Source organism: Neophocaena asiaeorientalis, unplaced genomic scaffold, assembly GCF_003031525.2.
Source record: "Neophocaena asiaeorientalis asiaeorientalis breed wild unplaced genomic scaffold, Neophocaena_asiaeorientalis_V1.1 scaffold30, whole genome shotgun sequence".
Lineage (NCBI taxonomy): Eukaryota > Metazoa > Chordata > Mammalia > Artiodactyla > Phocoenidae > Neophocaena > Neophocaena asiaeorientalis.
In genome coordinates this window covers 592,301-617,515 of record NW_020174923.1, presented here as the reverse complement: position 1 = coordinate 617,515, position 25,215 = coordinate 592,301, and the positions used below count along the sequence as shown (strand labels likewise).

Here is a 25,215-nt window from a genome sequence, read left to right as displayed (position 1 = left end):
GGGCTAAATGAGTTCATTTCTAACAAGTTTCAGGTGATGCTGGTGCCATGTAGGGATGATACTTTGGAAGCCACGGTCCTAGAGCAGAGATTGGCAGACTTTTTCTGTAAGGGCCAGTTAGTATTTTAGCCTTTGTGGGCCATGCAGGTTCTGTCACTCAATTCTGCCATTGTAGCCACAGGAAATACGTAAATGAATGAGCACGGCTGTGTCCCGTAAAACTTTATTTACAAGAAACAGGTGGTGTTCTCATTTCAAAAAGAATTTGTGTTGCAAATACTAAAAAAATTTTAAGGGTGTTAGGAGCCAGAGCCTCATTCTGGGTGGATTTCTGAAAGCTCTCGGATGGGAACCAGTGTTAAAGCCTCAGCTACGGGTCAGATCCCATCTCTGATGTTCACTGGCCGCAAGACTTCGAAGAACGCTACCATCTCTGCAGAATGAGGATGATGATGATAATAAATGCAGTGGCAGATCGGAGGGATGCTAACATTTATCCAGTTTACGTGAGCGTTTGACTTACTATTCTTCATACTATTTTAATCTGCATGATTAAAATATTCCAGAATTTTTTAATTTCTGTCTTTAAAAAGTAGTCAAAATAATTCATTGGTCGGTATGTGTCTTAGATTTTAGGTTCCAGTGTCACCCAAAAGGTCAGTTATCTTATGAAGTCACGATCACCTTTGGAATTCCCTCACATCACCAGCACCCAGGCTCTTAGAAGGTCAGAAGCCAAGCATATCTTTCTTTGAGTATCTTTGCAAATTGGAGAAGCCCCAGAGTAAAGGACACATCAAGGACACCCCAGGCTTCCCTTGTCTGTAGTGGAGCTCGTGGTTTCTCCTCCCCATAACCCTGCTCCCCTGGCATCTTCCTTCATTCAGACAGTGGTACCTGCTCGGGCCACAGAGAATGGTTTGGGAGGAGGAATTGAATGAGGAAGGGTTCTGATGTGGCATGTTGAGGATGAAATTGTTTTACCGCTCAAATAGGATGTGTTGATCCTTTAGCTCAGTGCTCTACTTTACGTATGAATAAACAGAGGTGCAGGAAGCAGAGGGGCTACTGCTTTACGCGGGTTTTCCCTTCTCAGCCCTTCACTAAGATTGACTTGTTTTGTCTTTATATCAACCACGTAAGACAAGTCCTGTTAATTTCCCGGTGTGTAGATGGGGCAGAAAGGATGAGTAATTTGCCCACGGTCATGCCTCTGGGAAGGAAGGGAAGGGGATTTGAGCACAGGCAGTGTGACCACAGAGTCCGTGCTCTGTCATTACTACTGTGTGCTAGATGTGATTTTGGCTTCCTTGTCTATAATCTATCTGTAGGTTGAGGAACAAAACACTCCTTGGAAAAAGGCTGCCTAGTTGTCCCTTCAGCAATCTGCGTGGTGCTGGAGGAGGTGAATCGCCACGGGGGCTAGGGGAGGGGCTTCCAGGCGTTGGCAGCGTTCATCTGGTTACACTGACGTTTCCCTCTGCAAATGCGTGTGCTGCTTTGGAAATGGTGCAGAAGCAGGAAGACGTCCCTGTGGGTTTGGGTGCATATCTGGTCTTAGAGTATGTTCCTGGAAGCCTCGCCCTAAAGGAAATGGCCCCAAGTCTGCTGAATGGCTCCAGGGTCACTCAGCTCAGCTTCACAGATACACCCTGATTTTGTGCCTGCTACAGCCCACGCTGGGCCCCGGGGATGCGGCAAGACCACGGTGTCTGAACCGCTCTGCTCACCCTCGGGTACCTTGATGGCTCTGGGTCCAGAAGTGGTAGCTTTGGGAGAAACCCCGCTGTGTGCGGATTACACCCCGGAAAGAGAGGGAACGTGGGCATCCAGTGCCCAGCCCGGAACGGGCAGCCTCTTAAAACACGATGCGGCAGAGGTGCCCCTGCCCACCGTGTGACCTCAGACCACGGTGCACACACAGTCTGGCGCCTGGAGCCTTGCTGTGGAGACGGGAAGGGCGGGCCTGAGGCGGGCCTCATCCCCAGGTGTGGTCTCCCCGTGACTGATGCTCAGTGTGCTGCTTCTCCCCTCAGGACCCCAGGAGCAAGCACAAATTCAAGATCCACACCTATGGAAGCCCCACCTTCTGCGATCACTGTGGGTCGCTGCTGTACGGGCTCATCCATCAGGGGATGAAGTGTGACAGTAAGTAAGTTTTCTTTTCTTAGTAGATGCTGAGGCCCTGCAGCATGCGTCCGGGCTTGACAGGGCCCTTCAAGACTTAGTGACTCTTCAGCTCGTCAGTAGAATTCGTTCAGATATGGACTCTCCCGAAAAAGGAGAGGATCTCTCCGCTGTCGAAGTTGTGGTTTATTAAACTACTAAACTGCCTAATTTTGAGCCCTCACCCCAAAAGCACCCGATTTAATGAGGTCGCTGCTACCCCAGTCCTCCGTGGTGGAGATCTGTGATCGCTGTTGCACGCAGGCCTGTCAGACCCACAGCGAATGCCGTGTGTCCCCACCTCCAGACTCCACATTTGGTTTGGCTTCAAGATGAGCTGAGCATTCGTACTCATTATCTTCCTGGGTCTCTGATTAGTGGGCGGACTGTGGAAAAATCCAGTAGGCTCTCCTTAGCGCTGAAACCACAGCAAAAATAAAAACGGGGCGGGCATCTTACTTTTGAAGCTCACTTGGCCTGTGTGTTTCTGGACAGATCAGATTCCTACCAGGCCAGTTAGAGATGAAACCCCGGAAGACCTCCGTCCTCTCCTCTTCCCCTTTCTGCTCTGTGTGTATTACCACCAAACACCGGGAGGAAAGAAAAACATCTTTTTCTTTCTGTGGAAACTCTTTGCTTTGATTATTGTCATGTAATGAGATTCCCCAGGCTATTTATTTGTTTCAATAAAATTTTATTCTTAGGACATGAAAAGGTACTTACTGAGCCTGTTTTTTTTCTAGTAGAAGGGGAAGGGTTATGGGAATATAAGATGTGTCATGCGTTAATGATGGCTTTTAGGGCCCAGAGCCTCATCTGTGTGTCCCGACACGGAGCAAAGACATACGTATGTCGTCTTCCCTCAGTATCCGAGGGGGCTCGGTTCCAGGACCCTCCACGGACGCTCAGCGCCCACAGTCAGCGGATATGGGGGTATGGATTGGGTGGGGGGGGCAGCTGTGGAATTGTTGGAAAGAAATCGTGTCTGAGTGGACCTATGCAGTTCAGCCCCGTGTCACTCAAGGGCCAACTGCACATAACCATCAAGCTCTGTGAACTTTATGGAGCGGACCCTCAGATAGCTTCTCAGAACGCGGGGCTGCTTCACCTTCCCGAGCTGTGGAATCTAAGAGCTTCACGGAAGCTTCGCGATCAGCAAGGCCGGTGGCTTCCTGCATTTAGGGAAACGCTAGGATGCCAAAGACACTGTTTTCAGAGGCTCTGCAAGTGAGGATTCTAAGTGCACTTGTAAATACACTTTTAATTATTTTAAAACTTGGAACAAAAGTGAATCCTCAGCTGTGTTAGGCACTCAACCTCGGCGAGTTGAAGGTGACCTTGCAGACGGGGCCCTCCCGTTTCTCCTGCTACACCCGCTGCAGAGTCAGCCGAGGTCGTGAAGTGTGCCCTTAAAGAAGGGCACCAGCTGCCCGTCCTCTTCTGGGTGAACCAGGATTTGGGGATGCTGTCCAACTTTAACACAAGACGGGAATAAATGCATCGCTGAGGCGGAACTGAGTCTTCGCCTAGCACCCCTAACGGCTGGGTGAAAAGTTTTGTTCGCACCGGAGGCCTTTCTCGGTTATCCAGGAATGTCTTTATCGTAAATAAGTGGTATAGATTTGAATTTATCAACTAAGTGTATGCTAATGAAATGACACTCATCTGGTTTGTAGGTTAGGGTCCTGCTTAATAACATTTTAGTTGTAAAATGGGTTCTGTCAGTAAAAGTTTTGAAAACCAGTGTGTTTTGTTTTAAGCTCTTTGCCTTGGAGTCCTAGGGTTTCTGGGGCGGCTGCCTGTGCTCCTTCCTGGGGGACGCAGGAAAATAAGCAGATGGGTGCCAGGACCCAGAGCACCCCCCAGCCAGAGCCACTTCTGCAGAGAAGAACCCTCTTCCTCTGCCCTTACACACAGTAGGTTATGATGCTGTAGACACTTCTGCTTGGTGCAAAGAAAGTCAGCAACCACTTGTGCAGGCCTCTTAGTTTGCGGAGTAGGAAAGGGAGTTGGAAAGCCAATGAGCTTCCCAGCATGTACGATACAAGCCGCGGACAGTAGCGCCGAGACAAAGATACAGCCCAGGGCCCTTTCACCTCCCACGCCCCCCCTGAGGTCCACGTCCTTTCCAGAGGTCTGGCATTTATTCCCTTAAGTTGTACGCTTTGCCCAAGTACTTGAACACGTGATTTGGTCAATGCGGGTCATAGCACAGCTTTTCAAGAGGCTTTGTATTGGCCGGATCAGGGTACGTGATTTTGAACGCTTCCCTTTGGGAGTGAATCCACATTAATTGTGCTTCCCTCGTTGTATCCCTTTTCCTGCTCTCGGTGTTTAATAATCGTAGCCGAGATCCGTTGTCCATGATGCTTCTTGCTATTTAGTTCACCACGTTAAAATTAACCACTGAAGGTGAAAGGGGCATGAAGGCTCAGAAGAGCCTTGTAACATCCCCTGCAGGATTCACAAGCATCCCAGGGCCGCCCCTCCTTCTGGAAACCTGAAGGTACAGGTCCAGTAGAGCTGAAACACCTACACAGTCTTCTGTTTGTGCTCAGTGCACCGGACTCTCTTCAGGGTTCCTTTAGTCCATTACAATAAGACTGATCTTTTTTTAATCCTCCCCCCCACTTCTCGCCCACGTAATGTCGGCTGGTGAGAAATGGCTTATGCCAGGCGTGTATTTGTTTTACTCAGAATAATATTTAAATATCTGAAGACAGGTTTAACATATCAAGCACAGGTTCTTTTAAAAACAGCAACAAACAAAAGCAATGCACTTAAGCCTCCTTGGAAATACGGTTTACTGAGGAAAGGAACATTTTCTGAATTTCCTTTACTCAACCTGCAAATTCTCAGAAAGGCATAAGAAATTCTTCGGCAGAAAGAATCGTCTGTTTAAAATGTGCATGTCATTTGCCTCTGTGTACATAAAATAGTAATTAGCCTGTGCTCTACATGCATTTACCTATGTGGATTTTGTATGCTGTTATGTATTGGAAGCATTCACAGAAGACAGGGGGGTGTCTCGCTTCAGTTAAGACTGGACAAGTATGGATCGAGTATTTTAAGGACGCTGTCACTGTCATGCAGCCTGTGCTGTAAGGGACATCTGCTAACCGTTCTTTATGTCACCAAAAGCATTATAGCAGAGTATCGAGTTAGAGGGTGGCTCATTTTCACTTCTGTTCATGCAGCCAAAACACCGAGGGAGGGATGTTTCCAGGCCACACGCCCAGCCTCACCCTTTGCTCTCTTGACTCGCAGCCTGTGATATGAACGTGCACAAGCAGTGCGTGATAAACGTCCCCAGCCTCTGCGGGATGGACCACACGGAGAAGAGGGGCCGGATCTACCTGAAGGCCGAGGTCACCGAGGAAAAGCTCCACGTCACAGGTAAGGCAGTCTCGGACGGGTGTGAGGTGTGTGGTGCTCCGTGTACTTCGGATCAAGGGCAGGCCAAGACCCGGGCTGCTCGGACGCAGAGCCACGGGGTCTCATGAACATGCCTCCCGGATCCCCAAATGCTCAGCGTCAGTCAGGGTCGCCACGGCCGTGCGGATGAAGTGTTCTGTCCCCCTGGTGATGGGCACACCAGAAGCCACTAAGCAAGACGCCACGGGTGAAGGTGGAACCCGGGCGAGGGCGGGCGATGGCTGATCCAGGTGTTTAAGGGCGTCGGGCTGTGATGACCTGATGGGCCCGCCGTGATGGTAACAGCAGCTGCCTCGAGTATTTACGCCTCCTCTGAGTTGGGTGCGGTGCTGAGAAATCCACACAGATTAATTTATCTGCTTCTCACAACTGCTAGATCATTAGCCTCATTTTCCAGAAGAGGAAACCGAGGCACAGAGAAATGGGAACGCTGCAGTGTCTCATAGTAACAGACCCCGTGCTTCTAACCATCACACCACCTGCACCTCACAGACAAGACGGCTGAGGCACCAGAATTCCATGTCCCCAGGCCAGGCGCCCCTCCTCCGGGCCGTGTCAGGGTGCGCACTGTCACGGCACAGCTTTTCCTTTGGTTTCCCGCCAAATGCACACTCAGCCGAGGGTCCTCCAGGTGACGCCCTCTGTGCTGAGTACGGTTTAAAGTCTCAGGTGGCAGCCTCGTTTCCTTGCTCTGGAGGCCTCTCGGGTACCACCCGTACCGTACGCTGCCCTCTCCTGGACCAGGACATTTATTCTCATCAGATCAGCAAACGTACTGTGTTCCCATTTGTATTTAAAAGTGGAAAAACTGACTTAATTTTCTTGTAAATGACAGAAGATGTTATAGGAAAAAAAGACTTGAAGGGTCTGTTTAAGGAAAAAGCGGGGGTGGGGTGGGGGGAGGAGTCCCAGAGAAAGCTCACTTTGGGGAACATCCTCACTATTTTTTTCCTTGGAAAACAATCCAGTTTTCTACCCAGTGCTGTCCTGTCAGGTAAGAATTCAGGGAACATCAAACAGGGTTTTGAGGTGTTGCGAGGAGAGGGTCCACACACTTTGTGGCTGGGTAACCTGATGAAACGAACCACACACGGCTAATGGTCAGAATGGGACTGTGCATAAAATCCCCGTCACAGACACAGGACCCCTGGTGCCTTTGTGTTTCAGAGAAGTTCCTCGATTTTCTCAAAACCATCCTGCCTGCCCCCTTGAGCTTGGGGCTGCGGTTCTCGCCTGCGTTCCCTTTGATTGGACGGATGCTGCACCGTCACAGCCCCAGGCTTATTTCTCTCTCTTTTTTACTACGGCTCCCTCATGATCAAAGTCCCATCCTGGGGGCAGGGAGCATGCAGTTTCAGAGAAAATTACCATAAAACAGAGACTGAGTAAAAGTGGTGAGGGATCGCAGCAGAATGCCTGTTGGCTGAACAGCGCCGCGCTTCTCCCAGGCTTTACAGCGACCCACAGCCATGGTGATGTGGTGGACACACAGGGGACAGTCGGAGCTCAGCCGGGAGGGCCCCAGCTCCCTGAGGGCTGGACTGCCTGGCAGGGATTTCAGCGTTCAGCTCGCACTCCTTTGCTTCTGAGTACAAAACAGACTGTGCGTGCTAGACCAGCCCGTGCCTTCTCCATGTGGCGCTGCCTGAGTGTTCCAGGCTCTTCTGTGAGCCTCAAGAGGCTTGCAGGTGTGAAACTGCACAGAGGGGCACAGATGCGCTGTCTGGGGTGGCACACGGTACGAGAGAAAGACCCACCTTGCAGGGGACGGACAGCCAGGTGTATCCTCCTGGGACTCCTATGCTAATCACTCCAACATTGCCAAGAGTTGAACTTGACTCACAACTGTGGAATCATCTTAAGGGAAGACACCCTCCCTGAGTTGGAGACTTTTCATGCATGAAAGCCAACCAGTGTAACCTACGGCTGCAGTCTAGGTCACGTCTCGAGAGCGAGTCTGCACGTTTGTGCAGAGACCATGAACTCAGCAGTGCTTTTCTGTAGCAGCGGCAGCGGCAGCTCTCAGTGACTGAGCACTTCCCACAAAAGGGCCACCTTCGAAGCACACATAATTGACTTATTTAAACCTGTACGAAAGTTTATTATCCTTATAGATGAAGAAACCAAGGCACAAAGAAATTAAATAACTTGCCCAAAGTCACACAGATGTTCACTTTAATGGTTACATATTCAACTGATAGAAGTAGAGATATTTTAATGACAGTACCAGTAGGAACTGGAATCTTATCTTAGTTCAGGCTGCTATAATAAATACCATGGACTGAATTTCTCTTGGTTCTGGAGGCCGGGAAGTTCAAGATCGAGGTGCCACCAGTTTGGTTTCTGGAGAGAAATCTCCTCCTGGCTTGCAGGGGCTGCCTTCTGGCTGTGTCTTCACTTGGGAGTGGGGGGCAGAGAGAGAGAGAGACAGAGAGAGAGACAGAGACAAAGAGAGAGATAGAGAGAGAGAGAGCTCTTCTGGCTGTGTCTTCACTTGGGAGTGGGGGGCAGAGAGAGAGAGAGACAGAGAGACAGAGAGAGAGACAGAGACAAACAGAGAGATAGAGAGAGAGAGAGAGAGTCTGGGAGTGGGAAGAGGGAGGAAGGAAGCAAACTCAGTGGTGTCTCCTAAGGGCACTGATCCCATCCTGAGGGCCTCACCCTCATGACCTCATCGCCTCCCAAGGCCCCACCTCCTGTACCATCACCGTAGGAGGTTAGGGCTTCCACATACAAACTTGGAGGCACAAACATTCAGTCCACAGCAAATCTAACTTAAAAATACAGTAGTTATTTGTGTGCAGGAAATTCAGTCCTAAATATAGACATCCAAACTAAAGGAAATAACCCGTTAGTAATCATTTCCTTAAGACTTTTAGAGTAATTTTAGATTTTCAGAATCAGAATTAGCCTGGCTTCAAGGAGAACAGAAATATAAACAATAAACCATAACGAGTAGAGCTTATGGTACAAAAAAAGTCACAAAAGTAACACAGAGGGTTTCCCTGGTGGCGCAGTGGTTGAGAGTCCGCCTGCCGATGCAGGGGACACGGGTTCACGCCCCGGTCCGGGAGGATCCCACATGCTGCGGAGCGGCTGGGCCCGTGAGCCATGGCCGCTGAGCCTGCGCGTCCGGAGCCTGTGCTCCACAACGGGAGAGGCCACAACAGTGAGAGGCCCGCGTACCGCAAAAAAAAAAGTAACACAGAGTTCGCTACACCTTTCACCCAGCAGCCCCTGATAGTCACGTCCTTACGTAACCATACTTTAGGCATCAATGTAGTCACATTTTTCAATAGTACCCGATAAATTTGTGAACGATAGGTACCTATGTTAGTCACTAGAAATGGTTTTAAAGAGTCAAAGAGAAGACCTCAGGCTTCCTTATTCCAGTATAAAAGGCTGGCGAGGAACACAGGGCAGGGCCCCTCCCTCGCGGTACCTAACACCCTTTCTGCATCACCTGCCTGTTCCCCTCCTCACCCAGCGGGTCTGGCACTTGCGTGTGGGTGTCTGGACAGACGGTTTCCATAGCAACAGCTGCCATTGACCGGGTCCTTGCCGTGTACGTACTGCTGTCCACAGGACTGGACCTTTCCCCATGCCGAGTGCTTTCATAGTCATTGTTTTCCTGACCCCTCAAGAATTATACCACAGCGTACTGTTCTTGCCCTCATTTTCAAGATGAGGAAAGGAGATAACGTGGTGGGGGAAGGAAATTGCTCCGAGTTCCGAGGCGGAAAGTGAAGGGAGGCGGCCTGAGCCCTATCTGACCCCTGCACCCCAATGCTGTCAGCCTCCCAGGTCTCTCTTGCTAATTAAAGAGGCTCCTCTGGATGAATAGCAAACCCACGCTCGACACCCCACAGCTTCTCTGAGGTGACAGAAGGTCTAAACGTGGGACTTGGGACCAGGGGAGAAAAGTGTAACATGTGGAGGAATTAAAGAACAAACCAAGTCCACGTATAATGAAATGCTCAGTTACGTGGGTGCCAGACAGTCACATGGGAGGTGCTGGGGCGTACGGCGTGGGGAGGGAAGGACCCCGCGGAGGAAGAGGCTGAAGGACTGTAGGTGTTTGAGAGGCCAGAGGGAAGAGACCTGCAGCTGATGGCTGAGATGGGGTAGAGGAATTAGCCGGCCTTAACGGGAACGCACATCTAAACAGTAAACCATCACGAGCAGGGCTTATGATACCAATGCAAGTCATGTCTTGGAAAATGCACTGAAACCCGAAGCACCTGTGTTAATTGTTAGATTGGCTCCATTTCCATTTGACCTGTGCAGAATCACTCAAATTGAAAAGAATTCCCAAAGTAAAGTAGAAATTCCCAGCGGACTCCTGGGATGGAATCACCCTTTTGAAATCAGAGATCAGTTTCCTTTCGAGATTGGTACGGTACTTCTGGGAAAGGCCTCCGCTTTTGTGGTGTATTTTTATTTTTTGCCTTTGGGCAGTGGTGCTGATGTTATCTGAACAGTGTCATTATTTTTTTTTCGTTCAGTATGCGATTTTAATAGGTTTCCTACATTCTTGTGTACTTTTTATCTGGTTTGGAGGAGTGGTATGAATTCAGCAATACCACTCGTGGGAACGAATTTTCAATTTAATGTTGTAAGTAAATGGGAAGAACATCGTATGCTTTGCAGCTGTTTCGGGAGTACATCTCTTCCCCACATAGATGACTGCAGAGGAGTCTGCTTTTCTCAGCTACTTTGGGTTGTTAAGTTATGGAGATGAACTTCTAAATGGAGTTCCAGGGTTGGGGGGCACTTCCTGCAGGTCCCAGCGGCCTACAGATCGCGTCCTGTGTCTCTCTTCTAGCTCTGTGTCGGGACTTTGCCCTCATGCGGTTGTTGGTTTAAAGAATACTGCTCCCTCTGTGTGTTCTTCCACCTTTTAATAGCGTCATTGGGATGGAGTCAAGGCGGTGAGGCAGCTTTGCATAATAATCATTCATTCTTTGATCCGACTGTGTGTTATCCGTTTATAAGCTGTGTGTCAGGCTCTCTGCGAGGCCCTGGGGGTGCTAAGGTAAGGAAGACATAGTCCTTATGGGGAGAGGACACTTCAAGGAAAGATGCTGGGCCGCGGAAGTGCTTGGTGTGTTCAGGAAGCTTGACCCAGTCCAGGATTTCAGGGATTTTGAGTGCGCCGTGGGGAAAGCTGGGGGGAAACTTCTCTCCATTTTCAAGGGGTTAGGGCTACAGTCATCACAGTTTACAGATTGCACGGGTCTTAGGAGTCACGGGGTAATAGTTCCCAGTTAAATACTTCTTTCTCTAGCAGGAGCATTTACAGTTCCGGGTGGCTGTGTTTTCAGCAAGGACAGAGCATCACCCTCCCACCCTGAACTCCAGGCGTGACCCCGAGGTTCACTGTGACCCTCGACTTTCTTTGTCGATTCCGGGACAGGAGGCGTGGCAGGCGGCCCATCGGTCACCTCAGAGCTTTGCTCAGATGCCCTCTCCCCGCCCTGCCGCCCCCGGCAGGAAGGCCTGGGAGTATAGTAACCTGTTTGGGGCTGCCAGCAAGGAGCAGTTGGACCAAGCCGCTTGCAGAGCGGGAAAGGTATTAGTTGGAGGTCATTTCTATTAAATAAAAGCTTGGCTGTGGGAATCAGATCCAGCTCAACAGCCAAAAGGTGACGCAGCTGTTGTGGCTGGTCCTTCGCTTTGGGATAGAGAGGGGTCCTCAGGCAGCTGCTTCCCCTCAAGTATATCCAGATTGTCCATTACCGGTGATGCTACCTTTGATCACCTGGTTAAGGTATTTTCATCAGATCCCTCCACTGCAAAGTTACCTTCTTTAAACTCATAATTAATGAGGGGGCTGGATGTTGTACTTGGAGACCAGCAACTTTTTGTCTCATGGTTTTGGCAGCCGTGGTCGAGCCTTAATCAGTTATTATACTGACGGTTGCAAAATGGTGATTTTCTAGTTCTGTAATTGCTTCAACGTTCAGTAGCCGGCATTCATCTGAAAGAAAAGCTTTCCCTTTATGTCTCCCTACAGTTTTTTTAAGTAGCAATTTGAGGTCACTATTTCTTTTTTAGTGTCTTTTTAAAATGTTCAAATTGTTCAAAATATGGCCAGCGGGAGCCCCTTCGTGCTGGCTCTGCATCCCCTTGACGTGACCCGTCCATTTTTTCAGTACTTCCTTTCTTTCTGGAGCCTCCTTTCTCTGAGGAACACTGGAGTTTTTTTTTAAATGGGAGTGATGATAAGAATCCAAAGTCGGGGTTCTGGGCGTGCTTGGGGCTCCCAGGGTGCTACTGCCTCTAAGCGCTTCCAGTAGACAGAGGCAGGTTTTTTTCTTATGACCTCCCACTGCTGCCTCTGGCTCTGATCCTGGACCGGAGTTCTTCTCCACCTTTCCCAGTCCTCACTGATTCTCCATCCTCCCTCAGTAAGACCCCTGGTCCCCAGTGATGTCAGCATGCCCATTTGTTTGCCCTACCCCACATCACGTGCAGCAGTTTCGGAATCAGTAGAGCAACACCTCTACCAAGAACGAGCCTACTCCATAAAGCTCAAGAATTTATTGCCATTTTAAATAAAGCCTCAGGCGATGCCCCGTCGAGGGTATGTAGTCAGAATGCTGGTACCTGGACTAAATGTTTTCCTGTGTAGCCATGTTGCCCGTTTGGTACGTGGCACCTTCCCGGTCATACTCAGCCTCCTCCATGATGTGGCAAACCGAAAGGACGCTGCTCCTGACGGGATGTAATAGAAAGTACACAGTGTCATGCGCCCGTCCAGTATTGGAGCCAAAACTGTATTACCCGAATCTAATGAGGGAAAAAAAAAGGTAGACAAATCCAGATATTGGGACATCCTGCTTGGTAACCGACTGGGACTTTTCAAAAATGTTATTATTGTGAAAAACAGAAACCGTCAAGGGGACTGTTCTTGACTAAAGGAAACTAAAGAGACCTGATAATCGAGCACAATCTGTGACCCAAGAAAATAACAATTCTAAAGGACGTCCGGGGAGCAGCGCAGAAATCCGAGTCTGGACCACCCTTTAGATAGTGGTTTTGGATCCACACGACGTTTCTGGGTGGTTGTGGCAATGTGGCTATGGGGGAGATGCTGAAATAGTGGAGGGGCGATTTTCCCTGACGTCTGAAACTCACTTCCAAATGGTTCAGCAAGCACGAAACGCTGAAAGTGCGTGTGAAATACACGCGCACACACAAAGCCTGTGAGGCGAACGTTAATCACTAGTGAAAATTTTCAAATCAACCAAACCTCCAAACAGTTGAGCTCTGTTAGGTTGGAGCTTCCTGTTCTGGTGGGTACAGCCCTTAAACGCCCTCTGTAGAAATCCCTGTGGGCTGGAAGGAAGCCCCAGATGAACCAGCCTCCGAGCTCCTGACGGGGATGCCAGTAGCCAGCTGGTCGGAACACGGTGAGCCGCTGTGGGAAAGGGGGACGTAGTGCACACCACGGGAGCCGCGGGTGCTGCCGGAGGGCCTGGGTCCTATGAGAGGAGAAACCAGTGCTTGTTGAGCCCCTTCCACGTCCCGAGCCCTGGTTGGATGCTTTCCTGTTATCACGACGACCCCTCCGGAAGAGTGCTCTCATCCTTGTCGTCATTCTGTCCCACAGACACAGGCTGCGAGAGCTTGCGTGACCTGCCCAGGTCCCCCGGCTGCTGAATGGAGGCCATCCTGACGCTGGTGCCCAGGCCCACGCCTCCCACCCCCTTACCCTGCCGGCTCCTGGCTCTGGCCGAGGGCAGATGTGTGCCCATCGCAACTCCCTCCCCTTACTACAGATAGGCCCACACCGTGTGGCTACAGTGTTGGCCATTTCGTGTTTCCATCTTCCAGTGAACAGGTGAGGCCACCCTGAGCTGGCCCTTGGCACTGTCGTCATGACCCCCAGAACCCCCTTTTCCAGGGTTTAGATAACAGCTGGCGATAAAAATGGCAACAGGGAACCCAGCCGAACTCCTCCCTGCCTCAGGGTGGAGACCTGAAATGGGCAAGAAGGATGGAAACAAACACCCGTCAAGATGTGTGCCGACCGATCGTGCAGGAGTGGGCCAGACGCGACGGCTGTGTCCTTTGTCAGCCTGCCTCGCCGTCGCGGCCTCACCCTTGCTCTCGAATTCTCAGTCTTGGAAGAAGCCATCTCTAGCTTGGCCGGGGCTTAACATCCAGGCACCGCCTTTGCAAAAGAAAACAGGAACTGCCTTGGAGCTAAAAGCACCTAGCAGCAAGCTTGTCCCAGAGGAGTGCTTGCACACTGCCACATTCAGATGCATGGGCTTCCAGCTGACCACTGGTGTGTTTTCTTTTTTTCTTTTTTTTTTTTTTTTTTTGCGGTACGCGGGCCTCTCACTGCTGTGGCCTCTCCCATTGCGGAGCACAGGCTCAGCAGCCACGGCTCACGGGCCCAGCCGCTCCGCGGCATGTGGGATCTTCCCGGACCGGGGCACGAACCCGCGTCCCCTGCATCGGCAGGCGGACTCTCAACCACTGCGCCACCAGGGAAGCCCTGGTGTGTTTTCCATGGATTTATCTACTCTGTCTTCTTCCTTGGTTGGCCATTCCTAAATATCAGGTGCCGTACGTCTGTGTGACCCCTTCAGCAGCCGGTACTTTGCCTGCCTCTGCAGTCTGGTCCCTCCCGTGCCCCACCCACACCTTGGCACTCCGCATTCGCATCGTGAAGAAAAGCTACGTGCCGTTTCCCCAGGGGGCAGGCTGGTTCCCACCTGCTCATCTTTGCTTGTGCTGTTTACCCTGCTCCATCAGGAGTATTGTTTAACCCTCAGCCCCAGTTCCCTTCATGAAGCCCCTCCTACCATTCTGTGCCCCGCCTACAATGGCCCAGTTTCTCCCCACGCCCTTTCTAACATTTATTTTGTGGTTTTATGTTTATCTGCCTGCTGATCTCTTGCTACCAGACCATTAGCCCTTTGAGGTCCGAGACGGCGTCTTATCTACTGTACTCAGTGCCCTGAATTTGTTTCTAAGAGGTGGGCGTTGAGCAGAGGAGGAGGATGTTAGAAGAGCCCAGCGAGCACTGCGTAAAAAAGACCCAGCTTTATACTGTGCTGCTACCTCCCAAATCCAAAGCAACTCTTCCCATTTTAGCCCTGTATCTGGATCACATGGAAATGATCCTGTTTTAGGCAAATTATTAAAGCCGCATGACTCTTGGGGTCCTTCAGAGAGACACACATCCACCAAGAAAGAGGTTGCACGTTCTCCAAGGGACAAGTCATCATTGACATCCTGACCTGTCTGTGGCAGAGCTGTCAAGTGTGTACTAGCTAGCAGCGTGTCTTCCTGTGGATTGTCCCTCGTGCGGGGCTCTCTGTGCAGTGATTTGAACATAGCTTTCTATACTGAGTGCACTGGGTGCTTGTGGGAAGCAGCAAGACCAGGATGAGGGGCAGAGGGTCGCCAGTGTCATTTCCTGAAGGCAAGAGCACCCTGGTCTCCAAGCTCAGTGACGTGGCTTCTTTCTCCTGCTTGTAAACTGTGGCGGTTTAGCTGTGGATGGCGAGTCCCCTCCCCATTGCATCCTTGCCACAGCACTTAGATCTCAAATGCCCACCTCCTAAAACCTCGCGGGGAACGGAATCTTCACCCCGTGCCGGCTCTCTGGCCTGAGGGTCCTGCCACTGTATGTCTGCCCGTTGGATCTCCCTCCCCCTGGCGGTCTTGTCGAGTAGGTGGTGGCCCAGTGGTGTACGAACAGCTTGCTTATTTCACCAGATTAAGTTTTACATCCAGGATACTTGGCCCCCAGCCTTGCCTCTTTCGGGAGTTAATTTAGTCTCACGTTAGGTTTGATGCACGTGGTCACCTTGGGAAGGTCTGAAGTGTTGACAGATGGGCTCAGTCGGAGAAAGATCCCAAAGGTAGTAAGAACATCCAGATTCTTTTAAAACTGGAGGTGAGGTGATAAGAGGCTTTTCTAGGTGAAAATCTCTTAGCCCCGACGTGGGAAGTTTAATTAATGTTTATCTTCAACTTTGTATTCTCAGATTCAAGACCGTGGTAGAGCAAGAGACAGAGGGCCGAGGGGAATGGCTTGTTGTTATGTTGTCTTTCTCTCTGAGGACCGTCGTCTTCCAGAAGCAAATACTAATACCAGTCCCCTGTTGGCCCGAGGCCTCCGGTAGCCCCTGACGAGTATGCCCCTAAGAGAGTCAGCTCCGAGCCCATCTCCGGTGACCAGGAGTGTAGGGGAGAGTTGTTGGTCTGGGACAGTTGAACCCTTTCCCTGCCGGCTAAGCAGGTGTCACACGTGATGCTCAGCCATCGCATTCCTGGTGGGGAAGCCTAGCAAAGGCCACCCCGCCCTGCGAAGGTGGGGCTCCCTCAGCGGAGCCAGCGAGAGCACATCCTGCCAGTAACCTCACGTAAAGCTGATAGAAAGAAGGTTGGTTTCATTGGGCCTTGTCTCTTGAGGGTTTGGCTACTTCAGGGTGGGGAAAAAAAAAGAGAGCCAGCAAACATTTTTGTCTTTGTCTGTCACGCTGATGTGAACGCTTATGATCTTGTTAGCAACTGCCTGGGAGCCAGGCCTGATGTAATTTCATTTAATCTCCTCGGTTATTTTCAGTTCAGCTCAGTCTGTTTTCAGCACGGATGAGGGGAAGTCATCAGGTGGAGGGGGGCGGCCGAGGGAGGGGCAGGGGGAGGTACCTTCCACACCCCCCCATTTACTCAAGTTCCCCCCTCAGTTACTCAGGCTTAAGCCTCCCTTCGTGGAGATGGGTCCCCAGACCAAGTTCTGGTTCCCACCAAGTTCCTCTTGGGTCTCATCACCTTGTTGCTCTGAGTAAAGAAATGTTCTGTCAGCCCGGGGAGAGGGGCGGCACGGAGGAGATGGTAATTATGCAGCCAGAAATGCACATGGGACAGTTCTCTCTGGTGCCAGCAGCGAGCCCAGGAATGACACCGTCCCCTCTCTCCTAGCTACCTGCGCTTACCCATGTGTTGCTGTAGCTCTTTCTCTTTGCGGTACTTTGATGCTCTGCGATTGGAAATTTGGGAGGCAGGATGCCAGGGTTCTCCCAGTTTGATGGGTTTCGTCTCAGTCCCTGTGTTAGACAGAAGCTCCCTCCTCCGCGCCAGGTGCACAAAGCCCGATGCTGCTCCGTACGCAGCCCGCCACACCCACCCCAGACGCCAGCGTCCGGTTCCCTAAGAGCGGAGCCTGCGCGCGGCTTGTGAGTGAGCTCTCCAGGGTGATTCTCACGCACGGTAACGCTGGGAAACTGCGGCCCTGTGTGTGTCTAGTCTCGGAGTAGATTCCGTTTTCTTATAACAAAGCAGGGGTTGGGGGTGGGATGAATTGGGAGATCGGGATTGACATAGATACACTAATGTATACAAAATAGATAACTAATAAGAACCTGCCGTACAGCACGGGAACTCCACTTCGCTGTACGGTAGAAACTAACACAACATTGTGAAACAGCTCTACCCCGATAAAAAACAATTTTTAAGTGCAATGTTGAGACGGTAAAACAGTTTAAGAAAACGTCAGTTGATTTGTCCAACTGCTCTGTTTCTAGATCCTGAGACATTTTCATTTTTATTACTTTTCAATAGAGAAAAATTTCTCCATCAAACTGAACAGCTGAAGTTTTGAAAAGGGCAGAGAAAGGCTTTTCTCCGATTTCTAGTGCAGTCAGCAACACAAGAGGTTGAAACGGTCAGCTGGCAAAGTATACAGGCCCAGGGAGGTGTACCGCAAAATCAGGAAAGTAACAGAAAAATAAGTAAATAAACCAAAAAACAAAAAAACGGTGCCCGCATGTTTGGGATGGGGTTGGGGGGCAGGGAGTTATTAGGATCAGAGCCCTCCACTCCCCAAACAGACGCACATGTGGAAACGCAGCAGGGTCTAAAGGCAGGAGCGAGTGTTGGGAGGGGGGTAGCTGCCGATTCTGGCCTCTCATCCTAAGGCTGCACGGCTCACCCAGAGGCGGCCCCGCCCCAGCCCCTGGAGGCCAATTCCAGGGTAGTCCTGGCCGACTAATACACCAGGATGCCAGTTAATTTACGGTGTCCACGTGTCTGTCGGCTTGATCAGAGCAATCTCTCCAGTGTAGTCAAGATACCCAGAAGGCAACTTGTAACGAACCCATTTTATTGATTCGCCGTGTGAAACACTGTCCCGTAGACTGTGAACGGCAGAAACCCCCTGGGGAGGTGCCTTCTTTCCCAGTAGACAGACGTCAGGGGGCTCAGGACACTGCCAAGTGAACGTGGAATTATAACAAGGGAACTGGGTAAATGTTTCATGGCATCTGGCTGAGATTTAACATTTATCTCAGGACAGAGGCAGCTGTGCTCCTGGGGCCAGAGGCCCTTGAGGTTGAATAGACGCTTCTCTGTGGGCCTTTTCGCAGGCATCCCTGGCGTTTGCCTCAGCACCTCGGCTTTCTCTGTCTTATTTGAACGTACTCATGCTGGACAGAGGCCGGTCTTACACGTCTGGGAACCTTCTGTCTTCTCAGGGGACTTTGCCAAGCTCTCCTCTGATCCAGTGTTGAAAGAGCCTGGAGTTCGTTGATATCCAAAGATGACCTGTGCTTCCCTCAGCACTTTGTTTCTGAGGGACAAGAAATCACTTCATTTTAGCTCCAAAATTCTACAAGTCCCTTTATCCTAATTCTTCGCAGAGTTATCTTCCCCCAGTCTGATTCTGTCTTTCTAGATGATCTGTATGAAGTACCTCCGAGTAGTAGAGGTGGAGTGTTGAGCTCGACTGCAGGCCTGTGGCCGCACCTGCAGCCTCACTCCCAGCCCTTCCCCACCCCAGCTCTCGGGGGTCAGGGGAGCCTCCAAAACTATGTGCAGAATTTTGTATCTGCATTCTGGGTGGGAGAGCGGCCACAGCTGTCATCTTCCCCATGGTGTCCTGTGACCCCCCCGCCCCCATATTTAGGAATGATTTCCAGGATGAAGGACAATGAGAAAGAAGCATCACTTAAAGAGTTTGGAGAAACAGAGTTTTCCCCCCAGATTTTTCACCCAGCCAAACTGCCGTTCGTAGCACGTATTCTCATCGTTTTGAGGGCTCAGAAGATACACCACCCACGTCCCACGTGCCTCTCTTGAAAACAAGTTATTTAAAGCCCAGCTAAAGAGGACTGCAAGATGAGGGGGAAGCAAAATTTCAAGTTCCGGAACAGGAAGGTCACAATACATAAGGATAAAGCAGTAGCATTAAAATCGGCTGGACATCTTGATGTGAAAAATACGAAAAACTGTAAATCATATAAAAATCATAACAATGATTAGGAATCCCAAAATCTAGACAATTTTATGGTAACAAAGATGGAAAATGGGATGGGTGGTGATACGTGAGGGATGAGGTAGTAGAACGTAGCACGCACAAGTCTTCAGACACGGGAGGGAGGTGGGCAGAAGATCCTGTCTTACTCTTTGACAGAGAAATGTAGAATTTTTTTAAATGGGGCTGAATTTTTAAGACGGTCATCAGTAGAATTAAAGCAAGATTTATAGTTTCTAAAATTTCTGGAAACGATTAAGGCAAACGAAGCACCGTATAACAGAGGACTGAAAACAACAAATAAGGAGGCGAAAGAGTGATCGATAACAAAAGTGGGCAGAGGCCGTTCAGAATCGAGTTTAAGAATGTGCTGGAATCCCCCTCTCCCCACTAGCTGGTAACCCGTGCCAGGTACCCCTGAATCCCTCTCAGTCTCAGCTTCCCCGTCTACAAACCGTGGATTCCAAGTAGGGTTATTATGGGGGTTTTAATATGTCCAAAGTTCTGAATGTTTCATCAGGCACAGACTTGTGCTTAAAATACAGTTTTAAACTTACCATAGTTTTCAGATTAAAAAAAAAATCAGCTATACATATTTCTATTAATGGAATTTGAACCTTGTAGGAGAGGAGAAAAATCTTTCTCTTTCTACCCTTCCGGCTTCTCGGCTGGGGCTCTGTAACGAAAGACAAATTAACAAAAGAAAAACAAACCCATTTCTTTAATGTAAATGTTACATGACACAGGGGCCTCCGTAAGGCAATAAAGACCCAAAGAAACTGTTAAACCGGAGTGTTTTTGTACCAGGTTTAATGAAAAGCGGAAAGTCGTGGAAAAATAAAGGACGGAGGAGATGATCTCAGAGCAGTGAGCTGGGGGTGGGGGTGGGTGCTTCGTGAGGCCTGTCCGTCCGCATCCCTCCCAGTCATTCACCGTCTGGAGATAAGGATGCCCCTCTCCTCCAGGTCTGGGGAAGGCACTTCTCACATGAGGGTCTGAAGACCTGCTTCACGGGAGACGGGAAAGGTCAGCATCCCCTTCCTGCACCTGCCGTTTCTCAGATTCCTTCAGAGGAAAGTGTGCAGTCTGCCAAGGTGTCCTCTTTTGGGGGTGGGGTGTCCTGAACCCCATCAGCATAAAGCAAAATGACCCATGAACACTAAGAATAAAGTATGGACAGAAATTTATCAGGCGAACAGAAAAAGGGCAGCTGAAGTGGAATTGCCCTGAGTCAGGAAACGAGGCACCTGGATGCAAAAGGCTGTATTTCAGAACGCGTTGGGAATCTCGAGCAATTGAAAGTGCAGGCTCGTTGCAGGAATTCCCAGAAGGTTGAGTGTGACAAAAGAGATGGCCTGATACCAACAGGCAGAAGCCACCTGATCCAGTGGAGAAGGGAGGGCTCATTTCACGGATGCTGTTGGGAAAGTTGTCTAAACGTTTGGAAGAGAAAAGGAAATTAGATCTTGCCTCACACTGTACACCAAAATAAATTTCCAATGGATTTAAAAGTTGAATATAAAAAAAGAAACAAAATAAGAAAACCTAAGTTACTATTTGGCTAACCTCAGAAAAGGCAAGGATTTTCTGAAGGTGAAAGAAATGGAAGAAATAAAAAAGGAAAATTTTGACAGATTCAACTGTATAAAAACTTAAGCTGCTGTGTTTCTAGAAGCATGAAATCTAAATGGAGTTGCTGCAAACATGACAAAGGGCTGTTACCATTCCTTCATGTCTGAAGAACTCTTCTGACCTGGTAGGAAAATTCTTTAACACCCTATAGGACACTTGAACAAGGAGGAAATCAAAGAAAAAGAAACACTAATGGCCCAATACCATAGGGGAAAAAAACCCCTCAAAAATAACCAAGGAAGCCAAAATTACGATGTTATTTTAAACTTCTGTCCCCACAAAAAAGAAATATTAATGGCCAAATAACCGTTTCGGGGAGGGGGGAGTTAAACTTCACAAATAAAGGAGCCACAGTTACAGGGTTATTGTTAATTTTTATCCCCCCACCCTTCGTAAGACCTCGGTATGACTTTGGGGGAGTGACGTGGCAATACGTGTCAGCGTCTTGAATGATTTTATTCCCTTTGATCCACTTCTAATAATAATAATGTAGCCTGAGGAAGAAACCAAATTCAATGGATATTTATGCATGAAGATGATCTGTTGCCATGTTATTTATACAAAGGTGAAGAATTTTAGCTATATAGATGGCCTGAAACAGGGAATTGATCAAATAAATTATGATATAGCTGGAAAATGGGGTGTCAGGCATTTAAAATGCTTTCAAAACAGGCCTTGTTATGTTATAAAGGCAGTTTCTAGAACTGTGTTCCTAGATAGGAATTCTATAAAAATAAATATTTCAGTATAGATATATGCAGAGCAAAGAGCCCAGCAGTAAATGTGCCAACAGTGGCGCTCTTTTACAGTGGAAGTATCGGTGATGTTAATTTTCTTCTTTATACTTTTATGTATTTCAGTTTTTGAATGATGAGTATATCCATTCTTCTCATAATAAGGAAAATAAGTGTTTCTTAAAACCTTCTGACATTGTTTATACAGAATCATTTGGGGCTCTCATAACCTAGAAAATATTATTTCTCTCACAACCAGATTCCATTTCCTTTGGGAACATCGGGGTTATAGAACTTCAATAGCAATTATTTTCCACTAACCGGAAGAAGGAAAGTAGTGAAATACTTATGATTCTTTTCCAAGGACAAAAAGTTGCTTTTTCTCTTCTCACACCAAACTCCTCTAGGTTCTCTTTCATAAGTTTTATGGGATTTTGGTTGAAGAGTTGCCGACTCGAGTTTCCTGGCATTGAATGCCCCTGGATTTCCTGGGACAGAAATTACATTCTGACCACCAAATAGTGAGTCTCACCAGTGAAACAGAACATTCAGTGAATGGGTCCTGAAGTGGGAGATAGTGAGGGTCCCAGAATCCGGATGTATGTACCAGTGGGGGAGGGCTGAGCAGCTGTATTTTTAGTGTAGCTCATTTTTCTTGCCTTTGTCTTTGGCCATAATGGAAGCAAATAGGACAAAACATATGGGTCACATTTTCTTAACATGGAAGAGATCAGATACGGAATTCTGTGGGTTTTGACACAGACGGTGTCAGCAGACTTGACGCATTGTAATTAGATCAGATGGAGCAAAGCAAACAGCACCAGGAGCCCAGTTTGTTCACAGAATCACAGTTTTGGCTGTTACCCAGTCAAAAATGGCTCGTTGTGGCTGATGACACCTTTGCATTTTATTCCTGAACTCCAGAGAGGTTCTGCACGCGAATGGCCCTTTCCCGAGTGTAAGTGGTCCTTTCCGGTATGTTTCCCCTGAAATCTGGGGCCATGTCACGTCCTTTAGCCTTTGTGGATCAGTGACCCTTTCTTCAGAGCAGTTAACGTTTACTGAAAAGTGCCCGCCTCCTTTTGGCCCGGCTTTATTCGCCATTGAAAAGACCTGTGAGGTTTTTCCTTGTCCGAGAGTCCCTCCAGATGGACGCGTTATGAACTGCAGCCCAGAGAAGCGGCGTTTGCCAGTGTTCCAGAAGTCTGCTTTAGCTTCTCAGCCCGACGAGGATCCCCGGGGCTCTCGCAGGTTGTGCTGACCAGGTAGGGGGGCACCCAGGTGGGGCCTGGTGCAGCCCCTGCTCTCGAGTTGCTACGAAGTCTGTGGAGATGAAGTTCCGGTGGGCGGGGGAGGGAAGGTCCGAGAAGATGGGTGTGGTGCCGAGGTCAGGGCTGTAGCCCTGGGAGGGATGGATGGAGCGTGGACCCCGGGCAGCCCAGGGGACAAGGGTGGCGTGGAGATTCGACGATTTAGGAAACAGGTACTGAGCGTGTGTCGCGGAGCTCCTCTAGGCAGCAGGGCTTCAGAATCATTAGGAGCAGAATGACGGGCCTCCTCGGCGTGGAGGGAGTATCGTGGCGGGGTTAGCGGTGAGCGTGATGGGGTGGGTGCGGTTAGCTGTTTAACAAACTTCACAATCCACCCGTCAGGACCGGGGCCAGCTCCGGTCTTGCCAGGTGAATGTGGAACCGGGTGTGGAGTGTCCCTAAAACTGAGATAGAAATGTTAACGTAAACAACAGAGAATGGAGGCTGTGGACCTCTTATCTAGGTTGGGAGCCTTAAAACTGCCGTGTCATTCAAGCTGTGATTGAAGATCTCTCTGTCCCGATTCATTCGTGAGGGAGTGACGTGGCTTTTGTGTGTCCTTGCTAAAGCGCCCTAGTGACCGGTCCCACGAGTCCCCATCAGCTCCCCATCCAGCAAATGTCCATCCTTCACTGTGGGAGAAATGACCTTCTTCCGCCAGATCAAGCTTGGCCACTAGGGGCACCCGTGAGTTCATGGAGAACCGCGCAGCCTGTGGGCAGCCTGCCCCACCAAGGCCTCCCTCCCGTCCAGGAGCGGTCCCAGCCCGTCCTCACTGCCCATCGCGAGGGCTGCTCCGGACCCCTGCCCGCCCCCGGCAAAGTAGGAGTCCCCCCAGAGGGACACTCCCTCTCCCTTAGACGCAGGTCCTGAAGGGTGTGGAGAAAGGAAGGTCCCTCTGTCCTTGGGGCACTGGCTCTGAAGGCATCCAGCAAGGATCCCCAACCCAGGGCCCATGGGTGCCCGAAAATTGTCATAAGACTGTAATCCTGTGTTCAGGGAGCTTGTGGCTTAAAGAGAAGGAAGACGGGCCCAGGGTGCTGTCAGGTGGCCGTGTCACCCAGCACCGTGGACACCCGTGTGCACCAGGGAGGACTCGGGCGCTTTCGCCCTCTGCGCCCGCCCCTCGTGCCGGCCGAGCCTGTCCTCGCCCTGCCTCCGCGGCGACCTCCTGGGCCACCCGACAGCCTGTGGCCTGGCGGGTCCCGGCCCTTCCCGGGGCCCCGAGCTCCACCTGGGACCTGCCCACACCGGCCGGGGCTCATCCCCCCGATGGCTCAAGGAGCTCAGATCCCGGCCTGCTGGTAGACAGCTTGGCCGCCCCCCGAAACACCTCGTGCGAAGGACGTTCGGTACATCCTGTTCCGGAAGCAATCTGTCACCCACCAGTCTCCTCAGCAGAATTTGCCACGAGTTCTGGCTTCTGGTGCAGAACTGACAGACTCTGAGACACGGCTTCTCCTCTTGCAGCATCGTCAGCGGAGGCCCGAAGGAGAGGCAGAAACAAGCCTTGGGAACGGGGTGTCTTTCCTAGTTCCGTGACCGGGGAAGGAGCTCTCTGGTGGGGCTGGGCTTCGGAGCTGCTCGGCCTGGTGGGAGGGCTTTTCCCCTTTTTCTATCTGATGCAGCCCATCGGTGCTTGAGACGCTCCTGAACGAGGCCCCCCTGGGCTGCCGGGAGGGAGACTTTCTCAGCAGGACAAGCCCTTAGCTCTGCGAGCCCAGCCCGATGGAGTGGGAAGCCCAGGGGCCTGTCCGTGCTGGTCGCTCCTCCAGTGGATCCGCTGGTTTGCATCCAGGGCTGATGAGCACACATTCCTTTAAAATTCCCACTTCCAGAGAAGCTGTTGCCTGATTCCAGAACGGCCTTATCACGCTCACTGTTTGCACTTGGGTGTGACCGGGCTGGGGGGAGGGGTTGGCAAATTGCAGCAGGTCAGGGCCCCCAGGAGGCTGCAAATCTGGTTTGTCTAGGAGAGCAGACTCCTGTGCAGACCTAGAAGCCTCCTGCAGCCTGGGCGGGGAGGAAGCAGGCATGAGTAAACGCGAGAGGTGTCGGCTCCCGAGGTTCTAGGACAGGACGTGAGAAACAGAGGACAGAGGTGAACTCTGGTTCCTGTTAGGGAACACGCTGTCTCTCCTCAGCCCCAGCCCAGGACCCTCCCACGCTTTAGGATGAGGTCAGAGTTCACAGGGCTCAGGAGGAGCCAGAAGGGCCCAGAGGCTCCTCTCCCGGGTCAGTCTCTCCTCAGACATTCGCTGTGTCGGTGGTGGTGGTGGTGGGGGGGGGCTTGGCTCTGTGTCAGGGATCCATGAACTGTGGCTTGAGGGCCGGATCTGGCCCACAGCCTGTTTCTTTTAAATAAAGCTTTATTGGCACACAACATCGTTCCTGCGTGTGGGTGGGCAGAGCTTCCCCTCTGGCCTCCTCAGTGTCATGAGCGCTGGATGCTTTCGGGCCCCAAGTCTTGCGGACACTGTGGTCTCGGTCCAGGCGCTGGCCTGTCAGTTCTTAGGCTGATGTCAGCCTGTCCCAGAGGCCCAGCTGTAGAGACCACTTAGTAACCAGAACACCCCAGCGTACTAAGTGATTTTAGGATTGTACCCTGGAAAGCACTGCACTCACATCTTTTAATCCGGTGCCACAGCCGCCTTAGCTAAGG

The 25,215-nt window shown here is 50.4% G+C and overlaps 1 protein-coding gene across 4 annotated transcripts in view; it reads left to right on the top strand.

The window, feature by feature from the left end:
* Positions 1-25,215, top strand: part of PRKCA (protein kinase C alpha) — a 363,871-nt gene that overhangs the window by 260,327 nt on the left and 78,329 nt on the right. For all 4 annotated transcript variants that reach the window (XM_024760799.1, XM_024760801.1, XM_024760802.1 and 1 more), the window contains 2 exons: positions 2,037-2,148; positions 5,434-5,562. In XM_024760799.1, the coding sequence (XP_024616567.1) occupies positions 2,136-2,148; positions 5,434-5,562 (142 nt within the window). In that variant the 5' untranslated portion in view covers positions 2,037-2,135. The remainder of the gene's footprint in view (positions 1-2,036; positions 2,149-5,433; positions 5,563-25,215) is intronic.